The sequence below is a fragment of the Diabrotica undecimpunctata genome, chromosome 4 (assembly GCF_040954645.1).
Source record: "Diabrotica undecimpunctata isolate CICGRU chromosome 4, icDiaUnde3, whole genome shotgun sequence".
Classification (NCBI taxonomy): Eukaryota; Metazoa; Arthropoda; class Insecta; order Coleoptera; family Chrysomelidae; genus Diabrotica; species Diabrotica undecimpunctata.
In genome coordinates this window covers 91,798,867-91,819,650 of record NC_092806.1, presented here as the reverse complement: position 1 = coordinate 91,819,650, position 20,784 = coordinate 91,798,867, and the positions used below count along the sequence as shown (strand labels likewise).

The 20,784-nt window shown below is 32.1% G+C and overlaps 1 protein-coding gene across 2 annotated transcripts in view; it reads left to right on the top strand.

Moving 5' to 3' along the window:
- Window positions 1-20,245, top strand: part of pds5 (cohesin associated factor B pds5) — a 214,996-nt gene extending 194,751 nt beyond the window's left edge. For both annotated transcript variants that reach the window (XM_072529909.1, XM_072529908.1), the window contains one exon: window positions 12,823-20,245. In XM_072529909.1, coding sequence (XP_072386010.1) covers window positions 12,823-12,933 — 111 coding nt within the window. In that variant the 3' untranslated portion in view covers window positions 12,934-20,245. The remainder of the gene's footprint in view (window positions 1-12,822) is intronic.
- The last annotated feature ends 539 nt before the right edge of the window (window positions 20,246-20,784 follow it).

Below are 20,784 nucleotides of genomic sequence, written 5' to 3'. Positions count from 1 at the left end.
GGAAAAAGAATAGGGAGAGGGGAGGCCTCCATAAAACCAAGAGAACAAAAGGGCGTGGTCATAATAAATAAACCTAAAGAAAAGTCGTTCGTAGACCTAATAAAGGAAATTAAAGAAAATCTGACAGGAAGGAGAGATATGAACATCAACAGAATAATACAGACAAGAGACCAAGAGGAACTAGGAGGAGGAAGAGAAGTGGCCAAGAAAGTAAAGAAAATACTTTCAGAGAAAGAATGCGTGTCATAGAGTGATGGCAAAAGGGGGCACTGTCAAAAAGAGAATCTTAGTATAGGAAATCCCACCCGACACTACGGCAGAAGTGATCAAGAAAGCAGTAGAGGAAGCTGCAGGCAAAGAGCAGGCCTGTGACGTAGTCAAAGTCTGGATAGAAGAACGAGGCGACGTGAAAGGTATGGAGAGCGCTATAATAGATGTCGACGAAGACGCTGTTGAAAAAGTTTTTAATATGAAAAGAATACGAGTGGGCTTTTCATCTTGTCGGTTGGTGGAAGCAAGGGCAGAGATACCCAGATGCAGGAGATGCCTTGCCTTCAGACACAGACAACGCAAGGGATAAAACAGAAGAGGGTTGTGCTTCCGATGTGGCGACGAAAGTCATTTGGCTGCTGAATGCAAGAAAGAAACAATATGTCTCAATTATTGTAATGTAAATACCTGGTCACGTAGCAAACTCGAACCAATGTCAACCACATGGTTCAACCATGTGGTTGAGAATAGAACACTAGACTCTAGTATATATTGTTCCATCATCTGGCCGAGGTTGCCGCCACGGAAAAAAACATCGACATAATGGTTACGGCTGAGCCAGACCCAACAGCGGTTAAGACGAGAGGCTGGTTTGTGGATGCGACTGGAAGGGTCAGTTTACGAATCTGTAACTGGAAGCTGCGAGTATATGAAATAAAGGCAAAGGAGGGATGTATGATCGTCCAGATAGAGGAATTGCAGCTGGTATGCTGCTATCTTTCTACTAATATAACGGTGGGTGATTATGGGTGGAAGATGGATAAGATCATGGAGGACGTGATGAGTTTGAGAGGAGAATGCGAATCAAAAACGACGGAGTGGGGGTCCCCCATCCCATCACCGATACTCGCGGTAGAATATTATCTGATTGGGTGGGTACTTTGGATTTGGTGGTCAACACCGGTCTGGAGCCCAAATTCGTGAGGAAAGGTACGGGTACGTATATCCTTGATATTACCATGACTACACAGCGAGTAGAAGCAAAAACAAAAGATTGGTTGGTCTTGCCAGACTATACCGGAACGGAACATCGATAAATCGAATTCTTGATAACCGGAGCAGGAACTACTAACAAAGTTCGCACGTCCGGGATGTCCAGCGTTGGATGCGGCGATGGGTATGACTGGAAGACATATGAGGAACTCATTAAATTGGGAGTAGGTGTGATGTAGGGTCAAACGCCAACGGTGAAAAACCTGGGAGTCATGAAAGAAGACTATAGAAGGCAGTAAAATAGGTCGTCGAGAGGTGAGCAGGACGCCATACTGGTGGAGTGCGGACTTCGAAGAGATGAATGCATAGCCATGAGAAGAAGGATAACGAGGGCAAGGGGCAGAGCAGGGATAAACTCTGCTGTCGTCGAGCAACTCAAGCTAATTAAAATAGAATACCGCATACGAAAGAGAGAACTCTACAGAAAAATTTGTACAGAAAACAGAAGGCTTTGGAGAGAACTGTGTGACATACTGGATGAAGACATCTTTGGTCAGGGATATAGGATCGCAATGAAAAAGTTCCATGCGTACCCTTCATACGAAATGCCACTAGTCAAAAAGCTTGAGGTAACACGAGAGCTTTTTCCGTCCGGCAGATGGCATGGATTATGGAGGAACGAGTGAGCTGAGCGGGCCGTACCTTTACCATAGATGAATTAGTTGCGGCATTGGATGCACTCAAGACACGTAGGTCCCTCGGACTAGACCAGATACCGAACGAAACGCGGTAAAGCATCTAAGCCGCGCGGAACCTTGGTGGCTTTTGGAGCATATGAGTGCATTGCTTGAAGCACAGACATTTCCTGAAGATTGAAGGATATCAAGGTTGGTACTGCTTCCCACAACTGGGGAAAAATATCACCCCATATGCTTCCTTCCATGATTCTGAAAAGGGAATAGCACATTTGACACAATTTTAAGTGTAATAGAGGCATTGTACAACATTGGGGATGAACAGCGTTGGGCGGCTCTGCTGTTATTCGATACGTTCGAATGCAACACGCTCGTTGACGTAACAACTGGAGTTACGGCCCTGGCCACAGGGATCTCCCGTACAAGGTAGGTCCCCCTTCGCTTTTGCGGATGATCTTGCTGTACTGATAGTAGCGTGGGATGAGCCGAATCTCCGATTTCGGGTAAGACATACGGGCAACGTCGTGAAGGACTGGATGACAGATCACTGACTAGAAGTCGCAGCAGAGAAAACCGAAGCCATTCTAAAGGGTAAAAGAAAAAGACAAGGGATGGAACTCCAATATGCAGGGGTACAACTAACATAAAAGAAATGAGTCAAATATCTGGGAGTGATACTACACCAATATGGATGGAGGAGCATACATGGGGGGTAGCCCAGAAGGCAGCGAAGAGTACGGCAGCGATGGGGAGCGTGATGCCTAACATTGGAGGACCCAAATCAGAAAAGAGGAGGGCTTTACACGGTATTGTGCAGTCAATAATCCTTTACGCGGCACCAGTCTGGAGTGAGGCGATAGAGATACGAGTAGACAGAACAAGTCTGTTGCGAGTAGCATGCGCCTACAGGACTGTATCTGCAGCGGCCTTGTGGATTATCACGGGATGTGTTCCTCTGCATGTGTTAGCAGTAGAAAGGAGACATATCTATGAGAGAAGTGAATATTTGACAGCATCTATAAAAAAAAGAAGAAAGAAAGATCAATAAAAAAATGGAAAGAAGAGTGGAACCACACGGAAGATGTTGCTCAGTGGACCAAAATGCTGATCCCGAGCCTAAGGGACTGGGTGGACTGTGGTCACAGACGACTGGATTACTGCAAGTGCTCACACGACATGGGTGTTTTAGGATATATCTTCATATATTCAGAAAGACAAATACCTACAGGTAAATACGTGTATAAATACAGGAGTACCGTACGTGCGACAGTCACCTGCGCACAAGTAGGAGAGGGTGGTTTTAGTTGGTAGGCAGGATAACAGGAACGACGCATCTGTTTGCAGTACCTTCTTCTTCTAAAGGTAAATTTGCTCGGATGTACTCCTCTACCCTGAATGTACACGCCAAACATCCCTAGGGATGTGTTAAATTTGTACGGATTTTAGAAATTTCCACCTTCAGAGAAAAAAAAAAGGTAGAAAAGGGGAATGTTAACTTGGAAAGGATCACTACAGGAGCAATGCTAATTTGTGGCATTAAGAACACCCTGATGGTTTCAGGGCAACAATTAATAATAACCACGGAGGAAGTTACAGCTACCTGAGGAAATGAATGCCAAACGTTCAAACGTTTAAACCAAATAGAAAAGGTTAATGCGAGTAAATAATAAAAATAAAATGTAATAGCATGTCTTGCAAGACAAGAAAACATAAAAGCCTTCCATCGATGTAGTTATTTTCTTTTATGTTTTCCGGTTTTTCGAGACATGCCAGTACATTTTACTTTTATTATTCACTCGCATTAACCTTTTCTATAATTATATATATATATATATATATATATATATATATATATATATATATATATATATATATATATATATATATATATATATATATATATATATATATATATAATATATTGATTTATAGTATCAGCAATCGGTACTTTGAAAGTACTAACAAAAAACACCACTATGTTGTTACTAGTTAACTTTTTAAAATTCTAACTCTACAATTCTAAGTTACGGTAAGATCAATAATGTTTTTAATAGATAATATATGGTAGCTAATTATAATTTATTCTCTTTCAGTCCTGAAGAAGCCAAATTAATTCTCTTTGGCGAAAACGTTCGGCGAAACAATTGATACTCATTAGAGTCTTTCTTGCAGATTTCCCCAATATTTAAGAGTTTAATATATATATATATATATATATATATATATATATATATATATATATATATATATATATATATATATATATATATATATATATATATATATTATTACGATTTAAGCCAAATTGCTTTAATAAAATGTTGATATTAAGAAAGATATAGGGTGTTAAAGTGCAAATTTAAAATTCTATTTTTCGCTATAACTTTTACGTTTGTAAATATTTTTGGACAAAAATTTATAATTGGATGCTTTAAAGCAGGATAAATTATTATTTTATACAAACTTTAATGTAACTGATACAGGGCGCCATATATGCCACATGTGTGGCATAGATTGGCGCTTAACTTTTATGCTCTTTGAGTTACCTGTATTTGTGATAAAAAATATTAAAGATACATTATTTTAACAAAAAAAAGGTATACCCATTAATAACTTCAAAACTTAACAGTTTGCGTGATAATCGCATTTTACAAATCAGCTGCATAATTCTGATTTAAGGCAATTACTCCAGGCAACGAAGGAAAATAGACAAAAACATTAATAAATCTAAATTTTGGTATAAAATACCGTTAACTAAAGTTAATAGTTAACGAATAATTAAATAAAATAAATATATCAGCAGGATAATTAATAAGAGGATTTGACAAAAACAGAATAATAGGATAATTACATCAAACATTTTACGTTTTATGTTAATAGTCATAATCAAAACATTTTGTTTAAAAACCAAATTAAGAAATAGTTAAACTAAATAACATAACATGTTAAAGTAAGTGTTCGGTATGTCCACCATTTTCTTTAATTCATTTGTCAATATATTACATAAAAGATCGTCTCACATTAAATAGCATCATTGGTTCTAAAGAAACTGCTGCAGTATTTATTTCTTCCCATAGTTGGTTGCGAATGTTTATGGGATTTTTATAGACACGTTGTTTTAATACGCCCCATACACCAAAATCAAGCGGATTAAATTCTGGGCTACGTGGTGGCTATAATGTATAATGGATGAATATATTCTTTTGGATACATATCCAAACCTTATGGTATATTATGGAACTACATCTTATTTGTCGCACAGGTTAAATAATATATTAAACTGTGATGTATCTGATTCATTGGTTACTTATATAAACACGGAATAACCTATCGATGACATTACTTATTTATATGATTACGTTACAGCTTTTGAGTAACTATAATTACATCTCGAACAAATGGTCTATTATGATTAACTAACAAACTAATATTATGCTGAACTAAATTACCTGTGTGTTTACTATATTTATAACAATATCAGTTATTAGGCCAACGATGATATTTTTGTTAAAATGCTGAGTCTTTAAGGTTCGATTGGTAGCAAAGATATTATGAAACAAGACACATATATGTTATTCAATACCTGGGCTTTAGTTTCTAATTGTCCTAATAAAAATGGGTAAACAATTTACGTAATTAATAATAAGTATTCTTTTGGGATTTTTTATAAATTAAATAATTATATCAATATCTCACCACATTGCCAAGGAATATGACTACCACGATCAATCCAACGTTTAGAACAGTTATATTTAAGTATGTTCTCACTGCCTTCTCTCTAGAATGTGGTGGTGTACCATCTTACATAAACCACAAATTTTGGGTTTTCAGCATTTTACAACAGGGAAAAAGTAATACAACGCCAGTAGGTATAGAAACTTAAGAAGCGATAGAAAAGGGAAATTGTAAACATTATGACGGCCAACGTCTGAATACGGACACGGCACCTAAAGAAGAAGATGTAGAATATTTTCTTCAATAAGACATTTAGCAGCCATAACAAAAATTTTATAATGTTATATTATCATCTTTGAGTTGTTGTAATAAGAATAAACTGTGAATTATGCTTATCTACAAGTATTCAGTGCTTTACCGCACAAATATTACAACTAAGAATTATTATGCAGCTGACTTATAAAATGCGAATATCTCGAAAACGGTTAAATTTTGAGGTTACTAACTAGTATACCTTTTCCTTGTAAAAATAATGTATCTTTAATATTTTTTAACACAAATAGAGCTAACTTAAAGAGCAAAAAAGTTAAGCGCAAATCTATGCCACACATGTGGCATATGTGGCGCCCTCTATCAGTTACATTAAAGTTTGTATAAAATAATAATTTATCCTGCTTTAAAGCATCCAATTATAAATTTTTGTCCAAAAATATTTACAAACGTAAAAGTTATAGCGAAAAATAGAATTTTAAATTTATACTTTAACACCCTGTATCTTTCTTAATATCGACATTTTATTAAACCAAGTTGGCTTAAATAGTAATATTTTAAAGTGTAGAATTTACGGTTTTCGTTTGAACAATTACTTAAGGACCACCCTGTATATATATATTTATATATATATGTATATAATATATATATATATATATATATATATATATATATATATATATATATATGTATATAATATATATATATATATATATATATATATATATATATATATATATATATATATATATATATATATATATATATATATATATAAGAATAAGAAAAAAGAAGTACTTGTGACTCGTTTGGAACAAATATATAACTGTTTTGGATGGGTTGGAGTCAATAAAAGGGCTATTGGTTAACTATTTTTTTAATCTCGAGCTTTCAATTGTGTTTACAATTATTATCAAGAGCTAAAAAAGACAAATTACTTACAAGGTTGAACTAAAAAGAAAAAACAATTTTTGTTAACTTACCAAATAAAAATTAGTTTAGTAAGTAAAAATTACTGCTAATATATCTTCAAAATATTTAATATAAAAATGTTTTAATCCAATAAATGTTTCTCCGAAAATTTTTATAATTTTGAAAACATTTTTTTAATACAAAAATAATTGAATTTATAAATAAGTTCAAATAGCAACCAATTACAAATGCTTATAATTTAAACAACAATTTTTACATTAAAGATTCATTTGATTTTAGTTCTTTCATTAATAATTTCCAATTACCACAAAATTATGTTTTAGTTATTTTTGATGTAACATCTCTTTTTACTAATTTGCCTTTAGATTTAATCATAAGTAGTGTTGAAAAACATTGGAATGAGATTTCGCAACACACTAATATTGACTTATTGCATTTCAAAACACTTATTAACTTTGTTTTTGATTCTAATATTTTTATATTTAATGGTGTATTTTATAAACAAATTTTTGGTAGTCCTATGGGATCTAGTCTTTCACCCATTCTAAGTAGCTACGTCATGGATGATGTTATCAGTGATTGTATCAGTAATTGCACTTTTTTCATTCCTTTTATTAAGAGATATGTAGATGATTTAGTTTTGGCACTTCCTAAACACAAAATTCATGAAACAGTCAACATTTTCAACAGTCATAATCAACATATACAATTTACAGTTGAGGAAGAGGTAGATAATTCTCTACCATTCCTTGACATGAGAATTGTAAGAAATACAGACAATATGTTGAAAACCAGATGGTTCAGAAAACCCATATGTAGTAATAGATTTATAAGCTATTACTCTCACCATCCAAATAAGATGAAAATGAACCTTATAACAGGATTAAAAGAACGTGTTTTAAAACTTTCTCATCCAGATTATCTACAAGAAGATCTTCAATTATTAAAAAATATTCTAATTGAAAACTCTTATCCTCCAGATATGCTACATAGGATGCTTTTTTCTAATATTGGTAATATAAATAATTTAACACCATTTTTTGCTCAATCTCAAAACATTGTATCTAACAATCAGAACATCTATTATCATTCACTACCTTTTATACCATCATTAACACCTAAATTAATACAAACACTAAAGGTTATTGACAATATAAAAATAGCAACAAAAAACATCAAAACTATTTCATCTTTATATTCTAAAACTAAATATCCTATAGACAAATTTGAAAAAACGAATTTAGTATACAGCATTAGTTGTACTCAGTGTGAGGCTGAATATGTTGGTGAGACCGGAAGAAATCTTTCAAATCGCATTATTTCTCACAAAAGTGATTGCAGAATTAAAAAACCATCTTGTGCTTTGGCAGAGCATGTAATCGATAAAGACCATATTATGGATTTTGATAACATTAAAATTTTATGTAGTGAAAGTAATAAATTTAAAAGGACTTTTTTGGAAATGGTTTGTATTAGCAAAAGTGATAATAACTTAAACAAAAGATCAGAAATTCAAAATTTAAGCAAAATTTATAATTATATTCTTTCTTTATGATTTATATATAAAACTTGTAAAATGTCATATTTAATTCTCCATATATCTGTTACATTTTTTCAGACATCTGTCAACGGTGAATAAATCTTCTTCTTTTTGTTACTAAACAAAAAAGAATGTTTAAACGAAATTTTACTTTTGGCAATATAATTGTCAAAAATAAAAATTTTATGTTGGCATTTATGACATTGAGGCTATTTGTAATTGGTTGCTATTTGAACTTATTTATAAATTCAATTATTTTTGTATTAAAAAAATGTTTTCAAAATTATAAAAATTTTCGGAGAAACATTTATTGGATTAAAACATTTTTATATTAAATATTTTGAAGATATATTAGCAGTAATTTTTACTTACTAAACTAATTTTTATTTGGTAAGTTAACAAACATTGTTTTTTCTTTTTAGTTCAACCTTGTAAGTATTTTGTCTTTTTTAGCTCTTGATAATAATTGTAAACACAATTGAAAGCTCAAGATTAAAACAATAGTTAACCAATAGCCCTTTTATTGACTCCAACCCATCCAAAACAGTTATATATATATATATATATATATATATATATATATATATATATATATATATATATATATACAGTAGACTCCCTCTATAACGAACACGGTTATTACGAGGTTTCGCTTATAACGAGATACATTAGATGTCCCGTGAAATTTCTATTGAACTATAACCGTCTATAGCGAGGCAAATTTGGTTATAACGAGAGAAAATAAGGAAGAAAGGTATATATATATATATATATATATATATATATATATATATATATATATATATATATATATATACCTTTTCAAACAGCCCCTCAATAAACTTAACTGCAGCCCGCAATAAACTTCTTTACAATGAATAAATACAACTGTTTCACATCTTTAAAAAATATGATAGAATGATACTGGACACTGGACCATTTAAAGCAGTTAAAAATGACAGAGTTCTTAAAATTGCAGAAGCAATAGTTTATGTTATCCTTGAAAATACGCTTTATACATTATGTAGTTGGAAAAAAATATAAGTACAGATTTTTTGTTTTAACGTATATCATTGATAATAAAAGTAAACAACTCTTTTATGTTTTAATATATTTCATTGACAATAAAAGTAAATAACTTTTTTTCAAAAACGCCATTCAAACAATATTTATTAGCATCTTATATTGCTCCGAATGGCTTCACTATAGGAAGTTAATGTTTTAGAAAACTACAGATTCATATGTATGCACAGTATTATTATTGTCTGATATAACGAGATCGGCTTATAACGAGGTAATTAGTCTGTCATTTCAGTTCTCGTTATAGAGGGAGTCTACTGTATATATATATATATATATATATATATATATATATATATATATATATATATATATATATATATATATATGTAACAATAAAACACTGAAAACTTTGTTTTCAAAACTTCCACAAAATTTATTTTTAATTCTTATCACTATATGCAGCTGGTCATTCAGAATTATATCTGTGTTTTTTAATTTGTTGATTTCCATAGATTCTAACAAAGATAGCTTAAGGCCTTTATTTTTTGGCCCAAAATAAAGCCCAAAGGGCCAAAACCAAATTTGTTTTCATCTTGGATGGATGTTGAGAATGAAAGTTTATAAAACGGTTACTAAAACAAGGTTTACGATACCACTCCGTCCTTAGCATGCCATCATTGCCACGATGGATTAGCATGTCTAAAAAAGGAATCATATTATCAGCCTCTCTCTCAACCGTAAACTTTAGGTGTTCACATTGGGCGTTAAAGGTGTTTAATACATCAGTTACTCCAATGGGCAGCAAAATATCCCCCATACTATGTAACTTTGTTTTGGATGAACTTATAACAACGTGTAAAGAAAGGATACCTTTTCACATACCTTTTATTAAACAATATGTTGATGATTTGATTTTATCCGTCCCTGAAAACAAAGTAACTGATGTGTTAAACACCTTTAACGCCCAATGTGAACACCTAAAGTTTACGGTTGAGAGAGAGGCTGATAATATTATTCCTTTTTTAGACATGCTAATCCATCGTGGCAATGATGGCATGCTAAGGACGGAGTGGTATCGTAAACCTTGTTTTAGTAACCGTTTTATAAACTTTCATTCTCAACATCCATCCAAGATGAAAACAAATTTGGTTTTGGCCCTGAAAACTAGGGTTATCAACTTGTCACACATCGAGTTCAGAGACAAGGGATTAAAAAAGCTGAGATCTATATTACAAGAGAACTCCTATCCTATAGGGCTGTTAAATAAACTCATTTTCGGTTCTCCGTTTCCTTCGCATTTTTCTGACAACCAAAATTTTCATAACAATGAGGTCCGACAATTGACATTGACACAGAACACATCAGTGATACCATCCAAAATAACTTATGGTTGCCTACCTTACATTCCAGTTTTGACACCGAAGCTAATGAACATCTTCAAAAATGTTAGTGATTTAAAAATTACAACCAAAAATGTGAAAACGATATGGAAGTTGTACACAAAAACAAAAGATCCTTTCACAATACAGGAGTCATCGAATATTGTTTATTCTATACCGTGTAATAATTGCAACAAAATATATATAGGAGAATCATCTCGTAATTTTCACAGTAGGGTGATCTCACATCGTAGCGATATAAAAACCAAAAAAATAAATGCATGTGCATTGACAGAACATGCATTAACGTTGAAACATGAATTTAATTTCGAGGATTCCTGTATTTTGGCAAAGGAAAAGAACCATTCAAAACGTGTTTTCTTGGAAATGTGTTCCATAAAATCAAGTACATCTCGCATCAATAAAAAGTCAGACATAGATAAACTGAGCAACATTTATTGTTACTTACTGGAAAAACATCCAAAATAAAATTAATATCTACCTGTACCCGTACCCACACAAATTACAGTTATATGCATAACATGTTGCATACCATTAAGACAGGTTTAAAAATTAAAATCACCTAAGATGGGTCTCTAGTATTTCTTAAAAAGAAACATGATATTAAATACACCTAATTACTTTTTAATCATAGGATTTTTTCTTTTTGTTCTCTATGTGCCAGAGTTAAAACACACTAGTAAAAGATGACAACAAAATTTTTACTACTTGTACCTAAATTTTAAAGAATTTTAAATGTATTTTGTCCACTATTTTATATTTTATGTGTGTTGTTATTAATGTTGAGTGTCTATGCTTTTGTAAATAATCTCAACGACTAGTAAGCTGCACTGAAGATTTGTGATATTTTATAAATATTTACACTTTTTTCTTATTATAGTGTCTTGAAAAAGGAACAAAACGATTCCGAAAGCTAGACGAAAAGTCATAAGAGTGTTTCATTAACATCCCGGCCAATTTTCTGACTGCAACCCTAATAAACTGTGTTGTTTGTATATATATTATATATATATATATATTAGGTTCACCTAATTTACTATCAGAGAGAGGTCTCTGGACTTCTTGCTACTTCGTATAGATGTCGCTGCTAGCGTACCTGGCTGTTATTTTGGTTATAATGACCAAATACTAGACTGCATTTCATTTCAGTTGAACTTCCACAAGTGTTCCTGATGATGAGTTGAATAACTCGAAACACGTGTAGAGCAATGGTGGAGTTCCGATTGAAATGAAATGCAATCTTTTACTTTCATATATATATATATATATATATATATATATATATATATATATATATATATATATATATATATATATATATATATATATATATATATATGCGAGTGAATAATAAAAGTAAAATGTAATGGCATGTCTCGCCAAACAGAAAACCAAAAAACCAAAAGAGGCATACCGATGGAAGGCAACCGTATATACGTATTTCTGACTATTGGTCGTCTTCAGTACGGTGCAGCCAAGTTAGAAAAGGAGCATATCAACTTTGGGTGCACCGTACTGAAGATGACCAATAGTCAGAAATACGTATATACGGTTGCCTTCCATCGGTATACTTCTTTTGGTTTTCTGTTTTGCGAGACATGCCATAACATTTTACTTTTATTATTCACTCGCATTATCCTTTTTCATTTGTTTTAAACGTTTGATCGTTTGCCATTCCTTTCCCCAGGTAGCTGTAGCTTAAACTACTTAAACTTACTGCAAAAAATCATAAAACATATGAGGTGGTATTAAAACATAAATCAAAATTAATTTTTAAATGTATATCTTCAAATCAAACAGCCGGTATCTCTTCAAGGTACAATTTTGGCATCAAAATTGTGCCGTTAAAATATTTACACATATTAATAAAACACACGTATATGTTTGTACACTATAATTAAGTATTATTTTATTATTATTTTAGAAAAATGAATGTAACCATTTGTATTTTTTACCGTTGCCGATGTTTGCCTATACTTACTTTATATATATATATATATATATATATATATATATATATATATATATATATATATATATTCATTATCTGTATCAATAAAACAGCTTTTTCTTTTGTTAATAGCCTTCAGAAGCTTCAGACACAAAAATACAACTCCCCGGTTTGGAGGAAGAAATTAATGAACCGCCAGCAAAGAGACTGAGAGAAAGAATAAAATTGGACGTTGATAAGTGAGAGTGTATATAAAAACTAAACTATTGTGTGATCTTCAGGAAACACAAATCGACAAGATCCAATAGTGCTTTTTCAGTAACCTATATTTTTTTCAGAACTATTATTTTAATGTATACATCTTCAGTGTAGTTACAGAATTTACCACTTCTGAAAATTAATTTTTAGTCAATTGATAAATTATATCCAAACAGCTATCAATTATACCGATTAGTGGAAATTTCTTCCCAATTGTTTTGAGAATTTCCAGGATGGAGTACACTAGCAATATTTGCTGTTAATATATTAATGGATATAGCCAAATTAAAAACTGTATTACCGTATTTAATACAATTGCTACTGAGGTCCATTTAAGAACAAAGTATTTTTTTATTTTCACACAATTTGTACTTACTATTTTAAACTATTGCATAAGTTTAGAAAAAAAAAGCGATTAGTTTTAGTTTATTTGGTAATTTCACATGTCAATAAAGATACTGAAATTATCTAATACAACTTGATTGTATTAGTTTTTACATTAATTACATGATTTAAATTATCTAAAGAATAAATAGTTATATTGTATTAAATTTTGACACAAAATTTTGACAAAAGAAGAGCAACAGGTTACTTTTTTATTTAAATGGGAAAATAAGTTGTCAGATTTATTCTGGTTGAGAGTATTTATATAGGCATGATCCCTAAAATAAATTAAAGCAATATTTCAGAACCCTATAAAAAACTTTAAATATCGTTTTAAGATAAAAATTATTTACAATTATACATAATTTCGTAAATGAGTCCGACAAAAGTAAAGCAATTCATTTTATTCAACAGGTTTTTATTTGAAAGGATTAGAACAAACAGCACTTAACAAATTTATTAATAGTAATAACTAAAAGTATCAATTTAATAGATTATACAATTACTATTACATTACATTATTATTTATTACTTGCTGGTAACATCGCGCTATTTTGGCAATTAAGTTTTAAATAACGTCTTCTCGAAAAAAAATTGTCCAAACTTGACTTATATCTGTCAAAAATTGTTTATTTGGAAATATTTTTGTACGTATACGACGTTGTACTTCTTCCAACAAGTTTTCAATTGGGTTAAGGTCATAGGATTGTGCCGGATACTCCAAAACTCGAACATTATTTTCTTGAAACCACTCTTGAACAATTCACTAAGAGTATTTTGGGTTATCCTGTTGGAAAATAAAATGCAGAGGTCACTTCCCATTCTGCATTTTGCTTTATATCTCTAGAAATAACTCGATCCACGGTGTCATTAGTGAAGTGTAGTTAGAGTTTATCTAATTCCATGAGAATCTGCCCTATAAAAACACCGACTTTACCATATTTAACTGTCAGTGTTACGTATTTAGAATTAAATCTGCTATTGATTGGTCATCACACGTTTCATTCCCATCACTACATAATACCTTTTCCAGTCGTCTACTATCTATTTTAACTCTTAAACCGAAACATGTGTCTATAGTACATAATGGGGAACATCCGATCTTGGGGACATGGCGCAAAAATATCTACATAGAAACATTTATTTTGATTTTGGATGCATAATTTTATATTTTTATTCATAAAAGAAAATACTGATGCTACTATTCTGAAAATTTATTTTTTGACAGAGGCATACTTACAAAAATATTTAAAAAACTTAGAACTATTTAAAGTAAACAAACCGATTTTCAATAATTAATATTAATTATGAAGTTAGACCCCTTTACAGCACAATTATTGCATACTTTTCTGCTGCACTGCAAGCAAATAGAATCGCTTCATTTTATGCATTTGTATGATGTTTTTCTCTCTTTCTGAAGTGGGCAGATAGAACATGTTTTGCGTTTCTGAAATTTGTCATATGGAAATTCTTCAGTGGGATTTTCTAATTCTTCAGGAATGACTTCACATATAAGTGACCTTATCTAGGAAGATTTAGACTTAATAGACGTCTCATTTGAGGGATTTTGACGGCAACACAAATATAATATGAAACTATTGACACAGCTTATATTGATTAAAATGTAAAATATTACTAACGGACATCTACGGGTTCTTCTATTAGATGAATATAAAGCAGTTTTCATATCCAGAATGTCTACACCTTTTTTTCTTTTGTCATAATAACGGACAATTTCAACTTTATTTTTATCAGAGTCTGTTTCAACCATATCATACATGGACGACATAAGCACAACTGATATGTTGATCAGTTACAGTAAGAGAGTTACAAGTATATTAGTAGCAAATCCATAAAGTGTTGTTTCCACCGGTCTATATTTATTTGCTTTGAATTTTGGTGATATAATTCTTCATAGTGCCGACGTTAGAGATCTTTTTTCAAGTTCTTCTACCAGCTCCAATGAAGTGAACCAGTTGTTGGCCCTAATATCTCGGTTCGATTCTCCAAGCAGTTTACATAGATGTAAAACTGATTTGAGTGGGTTTCAAAAGCCTACATTCTTCTTCGAATAGTCCAGTTCCGTCACTGTCCTTTCCTGTGTAAATATAGGCATATAGAGGTAAGAACTGTACGAGTCAGCTAAGCATTGATTTTTTATGCCATATGTAGCTGGTAATTGAAATTAATTTAGCGTTTGTGTATTGGACAATTTTATCAATAAATTGATTCATCAAATAAGCATTTCTAAATTTCTATTTTGCCAGGGTTCACTATTTGGGTAGCTTTTCGTCTAAGTCCGGGAAATTGGCGAATAATATTATATTTTGGCGTTTTTTGAACAGAAGATGATGCACTTTTTAACCATTTATATTGTTGAGTTTTCTGCCAATAAAAAACTGTGGTCCACCTCCATTTTCTTCCTAATATTGGTTGGCGCTTTTACCAATAAGTTGTTGCTCAGATTCAAGGTCATCTTCTCCAACACTACCGTCACTTTCTTAACGTATTTCGACTTTTTCTTGTGATACCTGCTGCCCTTCATCACTTTGTACATAGTCCGGATCTGTATCTCAGTCGTCAACCTCCTCGTACAGGTTCATCGTCGTTCTCCAAATACCACTCCATAACTCGTTGCTAAAAATCTTTGTCTCCGAACTTAACCCTTTGTCTGGTTAGATGTTTTGATGCATTTCCACTGCTCGTAAAAGGTATATCCATGGTATTGGGCCTTAAAAATAATAAAAGGCGTTTTTGGAATTATTATCACCATAAAGTACATAATGTGAAACATCCGGTCTTACGCACCTGTATGATTACTGGCGTAATGCGAAATACCCGGCCTGTGAAACCGCAGCACTTTCAAACACCGACTTGTACCTTATAGCTGCAGAACATATACTAATCGTGGTTGCGCTAGCTACTTACTTCAGTAGTTGATGGAAGCACATTTGGGAGGAGAGAACCACAGCTCAAACACGTTTGCCAAAGTTCAGCATAATGTGACACTAAAGGTCTCAGAGATGGGTGTGTCCGTTTAAGGGTTAAATGTACACTTGTAAATGCAAGTATTGTTGCTCTATTTCTTCTCTAAATTAGTAATAGCGAGCCTCAATTGAGCAACTTTGCTTCTGCTAACCTTCTGTGAACTATCCGTGACCGAATCATAATTTCTTAGATTTCAACAATGCAAGGATTATTTTTCGTAATTTTTTTAATGCGTCTTTTGGTTCTTAACATTTTTTTCCTTAGCCTTTCCAATTTTGGTATGTTTTTCAATGTACACTTTCATTACTAAAGGAACTATTATTTTAGATATATTCATCATTATCTTGGCCTTCATCCCTATGCGGGTACGCCTCCCTAATTACATTTTTCCAATCTTGGTTCATACCAGTAATAATCCCCTTTACCGACATAACCTGCCTAATCGTCTCTCAGGAACGTGCTTTCTTCGTATTTGGTGATTAACGTCTCAACTTTTAACATGCCCGAACCATCTTAACCTATGGCTCTTCCATTTTGGCATCAATTGGTACCACACCTAAACTTTAACATTTATTTCACTGACACTATTCTATCACTTATTCTTACAACTTCTCCTGCGTTACTTTTTATTTCTCTATCAGCAATTATACCAACTCTATTCCTAGTGTTATTTTCCCTACATACCACACTTTTTATCCTTCACCTAGTTCTTTCGCCCTTTGTCATTTTTTTCTTTTTAAGCGCATCTACCAAGTCCATACTCTTACCTGCAAGACTTCTAAAATTCCAAGATTATATTCTGATTTTTCTAACCTGTAATAGTGTTCCCCCTGAAATAGTCCTACCTTGAAATCCGAACGAAGGCTCTTCCGGATAATTGTACCTCAGGAGATGCCATCATTTCAGTATAATTTTTGTTACATTGTAGTTCTTTTCATTATGGCCTGAAAAGATTTTAGGGAGTTTGATGCCGGAATGTAAAATTGGGATTTAAAAAAAAGTCTGTGTTGCTCTACTTTTGTTCGAAATAGTTGACAGCTGCTGAGAAGTTTATTATATATAATCTGCATGAATGAAATGCTTAATTTTGGGACTTGTTACTTAATTTTCAAATTTCACTAAGATTTGAAATAGCAATGATCAAATGATTACAGTTTTTTTCACAAACTTCACTTATATATTTTTCGGAAGAACCAAAATTCTCTCCATCTTGGCCACTTCCACAATTCATCTGCAGTAGTATCGGTTGTTGTCTTTGTTAGTAAAGGCTACAAATTTTGATCTGGGTTTTTCTGTTGAGACTTTTGAATCGCTTAAAAGGTATTTTTCTAAATCTAGATTTCTTAGCATATTTTTTAAGAGAGCGGACAATTGACTGAGTGGGATATCATCTTCAAAAGCCTTTTTTCTTTTTCCTGAATTGTTTGTCGACAACACGTATTTATAATCACCGAAACATTTTTCGATTCTGCAACTATCCATATTATGGACGTTGGCAAATCTACACTTTTTTCAGATTTTCAAAATTATCTTAGATATTTGTAAATGCCAAAAGTCCTATTATACATATTTTTCTGCCTTTTATTTAAAAGTGTGTATCGTACCTTGATCCAGTGGTTGGCAATAAGACGAATAAGAAAGAAAATATGAAAACAATTCGAACATATTCAAACTCTATTTTTGATTGTATAATCATACCTACCGCTACTATGCAGTCCTTTAAAATGTTTTTGTCTACGTTTTTTAGTCAAAAGACATTATTTCTATTGCCATCCAAGCATTTTTTCGTTTAAACATCGCAGATTTTTTGTTTTTCTTTTTTTTCGATTATTACTCATCGTTTGGTTGATTTTTTTCCAGCATTTTCACAAAAATTTCATCAGGTTTTGTCAAATATGGTTTATTAAGAGTGAACGTGGCCGTGATCGTCGTGTTTCGATAGTAAGACGTTCCGTATTATATAATTGTCATAAGAATTTTGAGGTGTATCTGAAAAGTGGAGTTTTATTGTATATTTAAAAAAAAATTAAAATAGGTTATTATGTTTGGATATTATTTATTTAAAAATTTGATTGCATTTTCCTGTAAGTTAGTAAGTACTATGTATTTTTACTCAGTAAGAGTATATAGTTCCGTTTTGAAATGTTTCACAAATAATAGGGTTGGTACATATTTTGAGACATATAAAAACTTGATTTTCTCCATTTCTTTACAATAATGAAACTCGGGCCAGTTTTGAGCGTTTCTAAAATTATTAAAATAATCAAATCTTTGTGAGGGCCATAATGTTAATGCAGTATTGCATCGATAATGTCCAACCAAACGACAATTTCAAGGTAAATTACATTGCGAAATATTATTTTACGCACAGAATCGATATTTTCTGATACAACAGTCGATTTTAGACGACTTTCATGAGTTAAAGAATTTAAGTAATATTATTTTCGGAAATCAGATAAAACACGACGGGTAGGGGTAGGGTTATAACTCGAAAATCGCAGAAGGTTGATCTGTACCCTATGGGAATCATATTTCTGTCGAAAATCGTAATCGTTTCATTCATAGCCGAGATGAACTTTTTAAGTGAGTGCAAATTACTTTGTATAACAAACAGTTTTGAGTATGTATCCCATTAAAATGTAAAACTTTGTGATGCTAGTGGCAAATTTCAATTCCTACATAAACTTTGCCAGTCCTCAAAATTGATGCAGCAGCCCGTATATTTGTAAAATGTCATCATACATTTGACACTTAGAGATAAATATATAGAAAAATCCTTCCTCAGAAGATATACCGAGTTAATCAGACATATTTTATCATCTTTTATATAGATACATTTGTGAACCGAAGAAGTACGTCATTAAATCAGTGGGGACAATATTAAGTAATAAAAAGATTCACAACACCTTTAATACGAGTTCCAAATAATAGGCCCAAACTCCAACTTGTTGATAATTTGTAAAACAAAAAACCTATGCGTATAATTTTTTTTTTCTAATTAGTGGACGCCGATTGTAACAAACTGCTTAGATATTTTTTTTTTAGTCTAAAGATAATCTAAGACCATTCCTTTTTACAATATACGTTAATTCACAGTTTTCTATTTTCTTGCTAATTTCTCTTGTGAATAAGTATTAATCTATTTTGCTTTATTATTTAAATAATTTGCGTATCAAGATGGCTTGTTATGATTTTATCAATGTTATCCCATTATGCGAGTCATTCTTAAGTGTAAGAAATTTCATCTGCTATTTTTGCGCTGTCCGCCCTCGAATTAGTGGAGCCAAAACTGCATCAGTTGCAAAAAACTGATAGCGGATACGAATTCAGCATTAAAAGTTACATAGGGGAAAAATTAAAAAATTACAATAGTTTTGGTATACTAAATCCAGACAATTTTTATGTGGAAAATACAAAAAACTAATATAAAGGTGTTTGGCAGCTTATTTTTTGACAAAATAACTCAGTAAATAATATTATGTACCGTCTTTAATGGGAATTAAATACAATTTCATTTAAAAATACGGTTATTTTGACGGTTCAATTTCCACTTCGAATATCGTTCTCAAAATACGTATCGGTAAGCAATACTTTTCAACTTAATCTTATTAAAATTTTAATTTTGAATATACCATATTTTTTGTATGTCATCAATAACATGATCAAGAATAACAGTTATATTTTCTACAGATTAATTCATTCCTTGGCTTTTATGTACATAATTAAAGGAACTGAAACGAAAATTGTAATTTCGGGTTTATTATTTGGAACTCAATTAACAATACCTTGTATTTTTATTTTTGTAAATATGAGATACGTAGTTTTTTTGTGTTTACACTTAAAATAAATTTAAAGTTAGTTTTCATTTAAACTGTGTACAAGTTCTTTTGTGACGATTAAAGATTTTTTAAATAGTAATAGTTAATTAATGTATTTATTTTACATTACCCGGATTTTAGCACACCAATATCAATAATAACTGAAGAAATATCACAGACGTGTTTGATGTGACATGATGATGGAATGGAACCAATTCTGGATAGTAATATCGAAGGTGATACTATTCTCAAAAGTGGAATAATATCGAAGGTTATACAGTTCTCAAAAGTGGAGTTGTACATATGAAATCTACCCAGAAAATGAAATTGCTTTAATAAACAATAAATAACGTCGAGTTGTTTGTTATTCTCTGCAATCTACCTCATATTCTACCCATACTCGAAACAAACACACACACCACACACACACACACACACCACACACGCACCCAACACACACACGCACACACACCCGCACACACACACACACCCGCACACACACACACACACCCGCACACACACACACCCGCACACACACACACACACACACACACCCGCACACACACACCCGCACACACACACACACCCGCACACACACACACACCCGCACACACACACACACCCGCACACACACACACCCGCACAC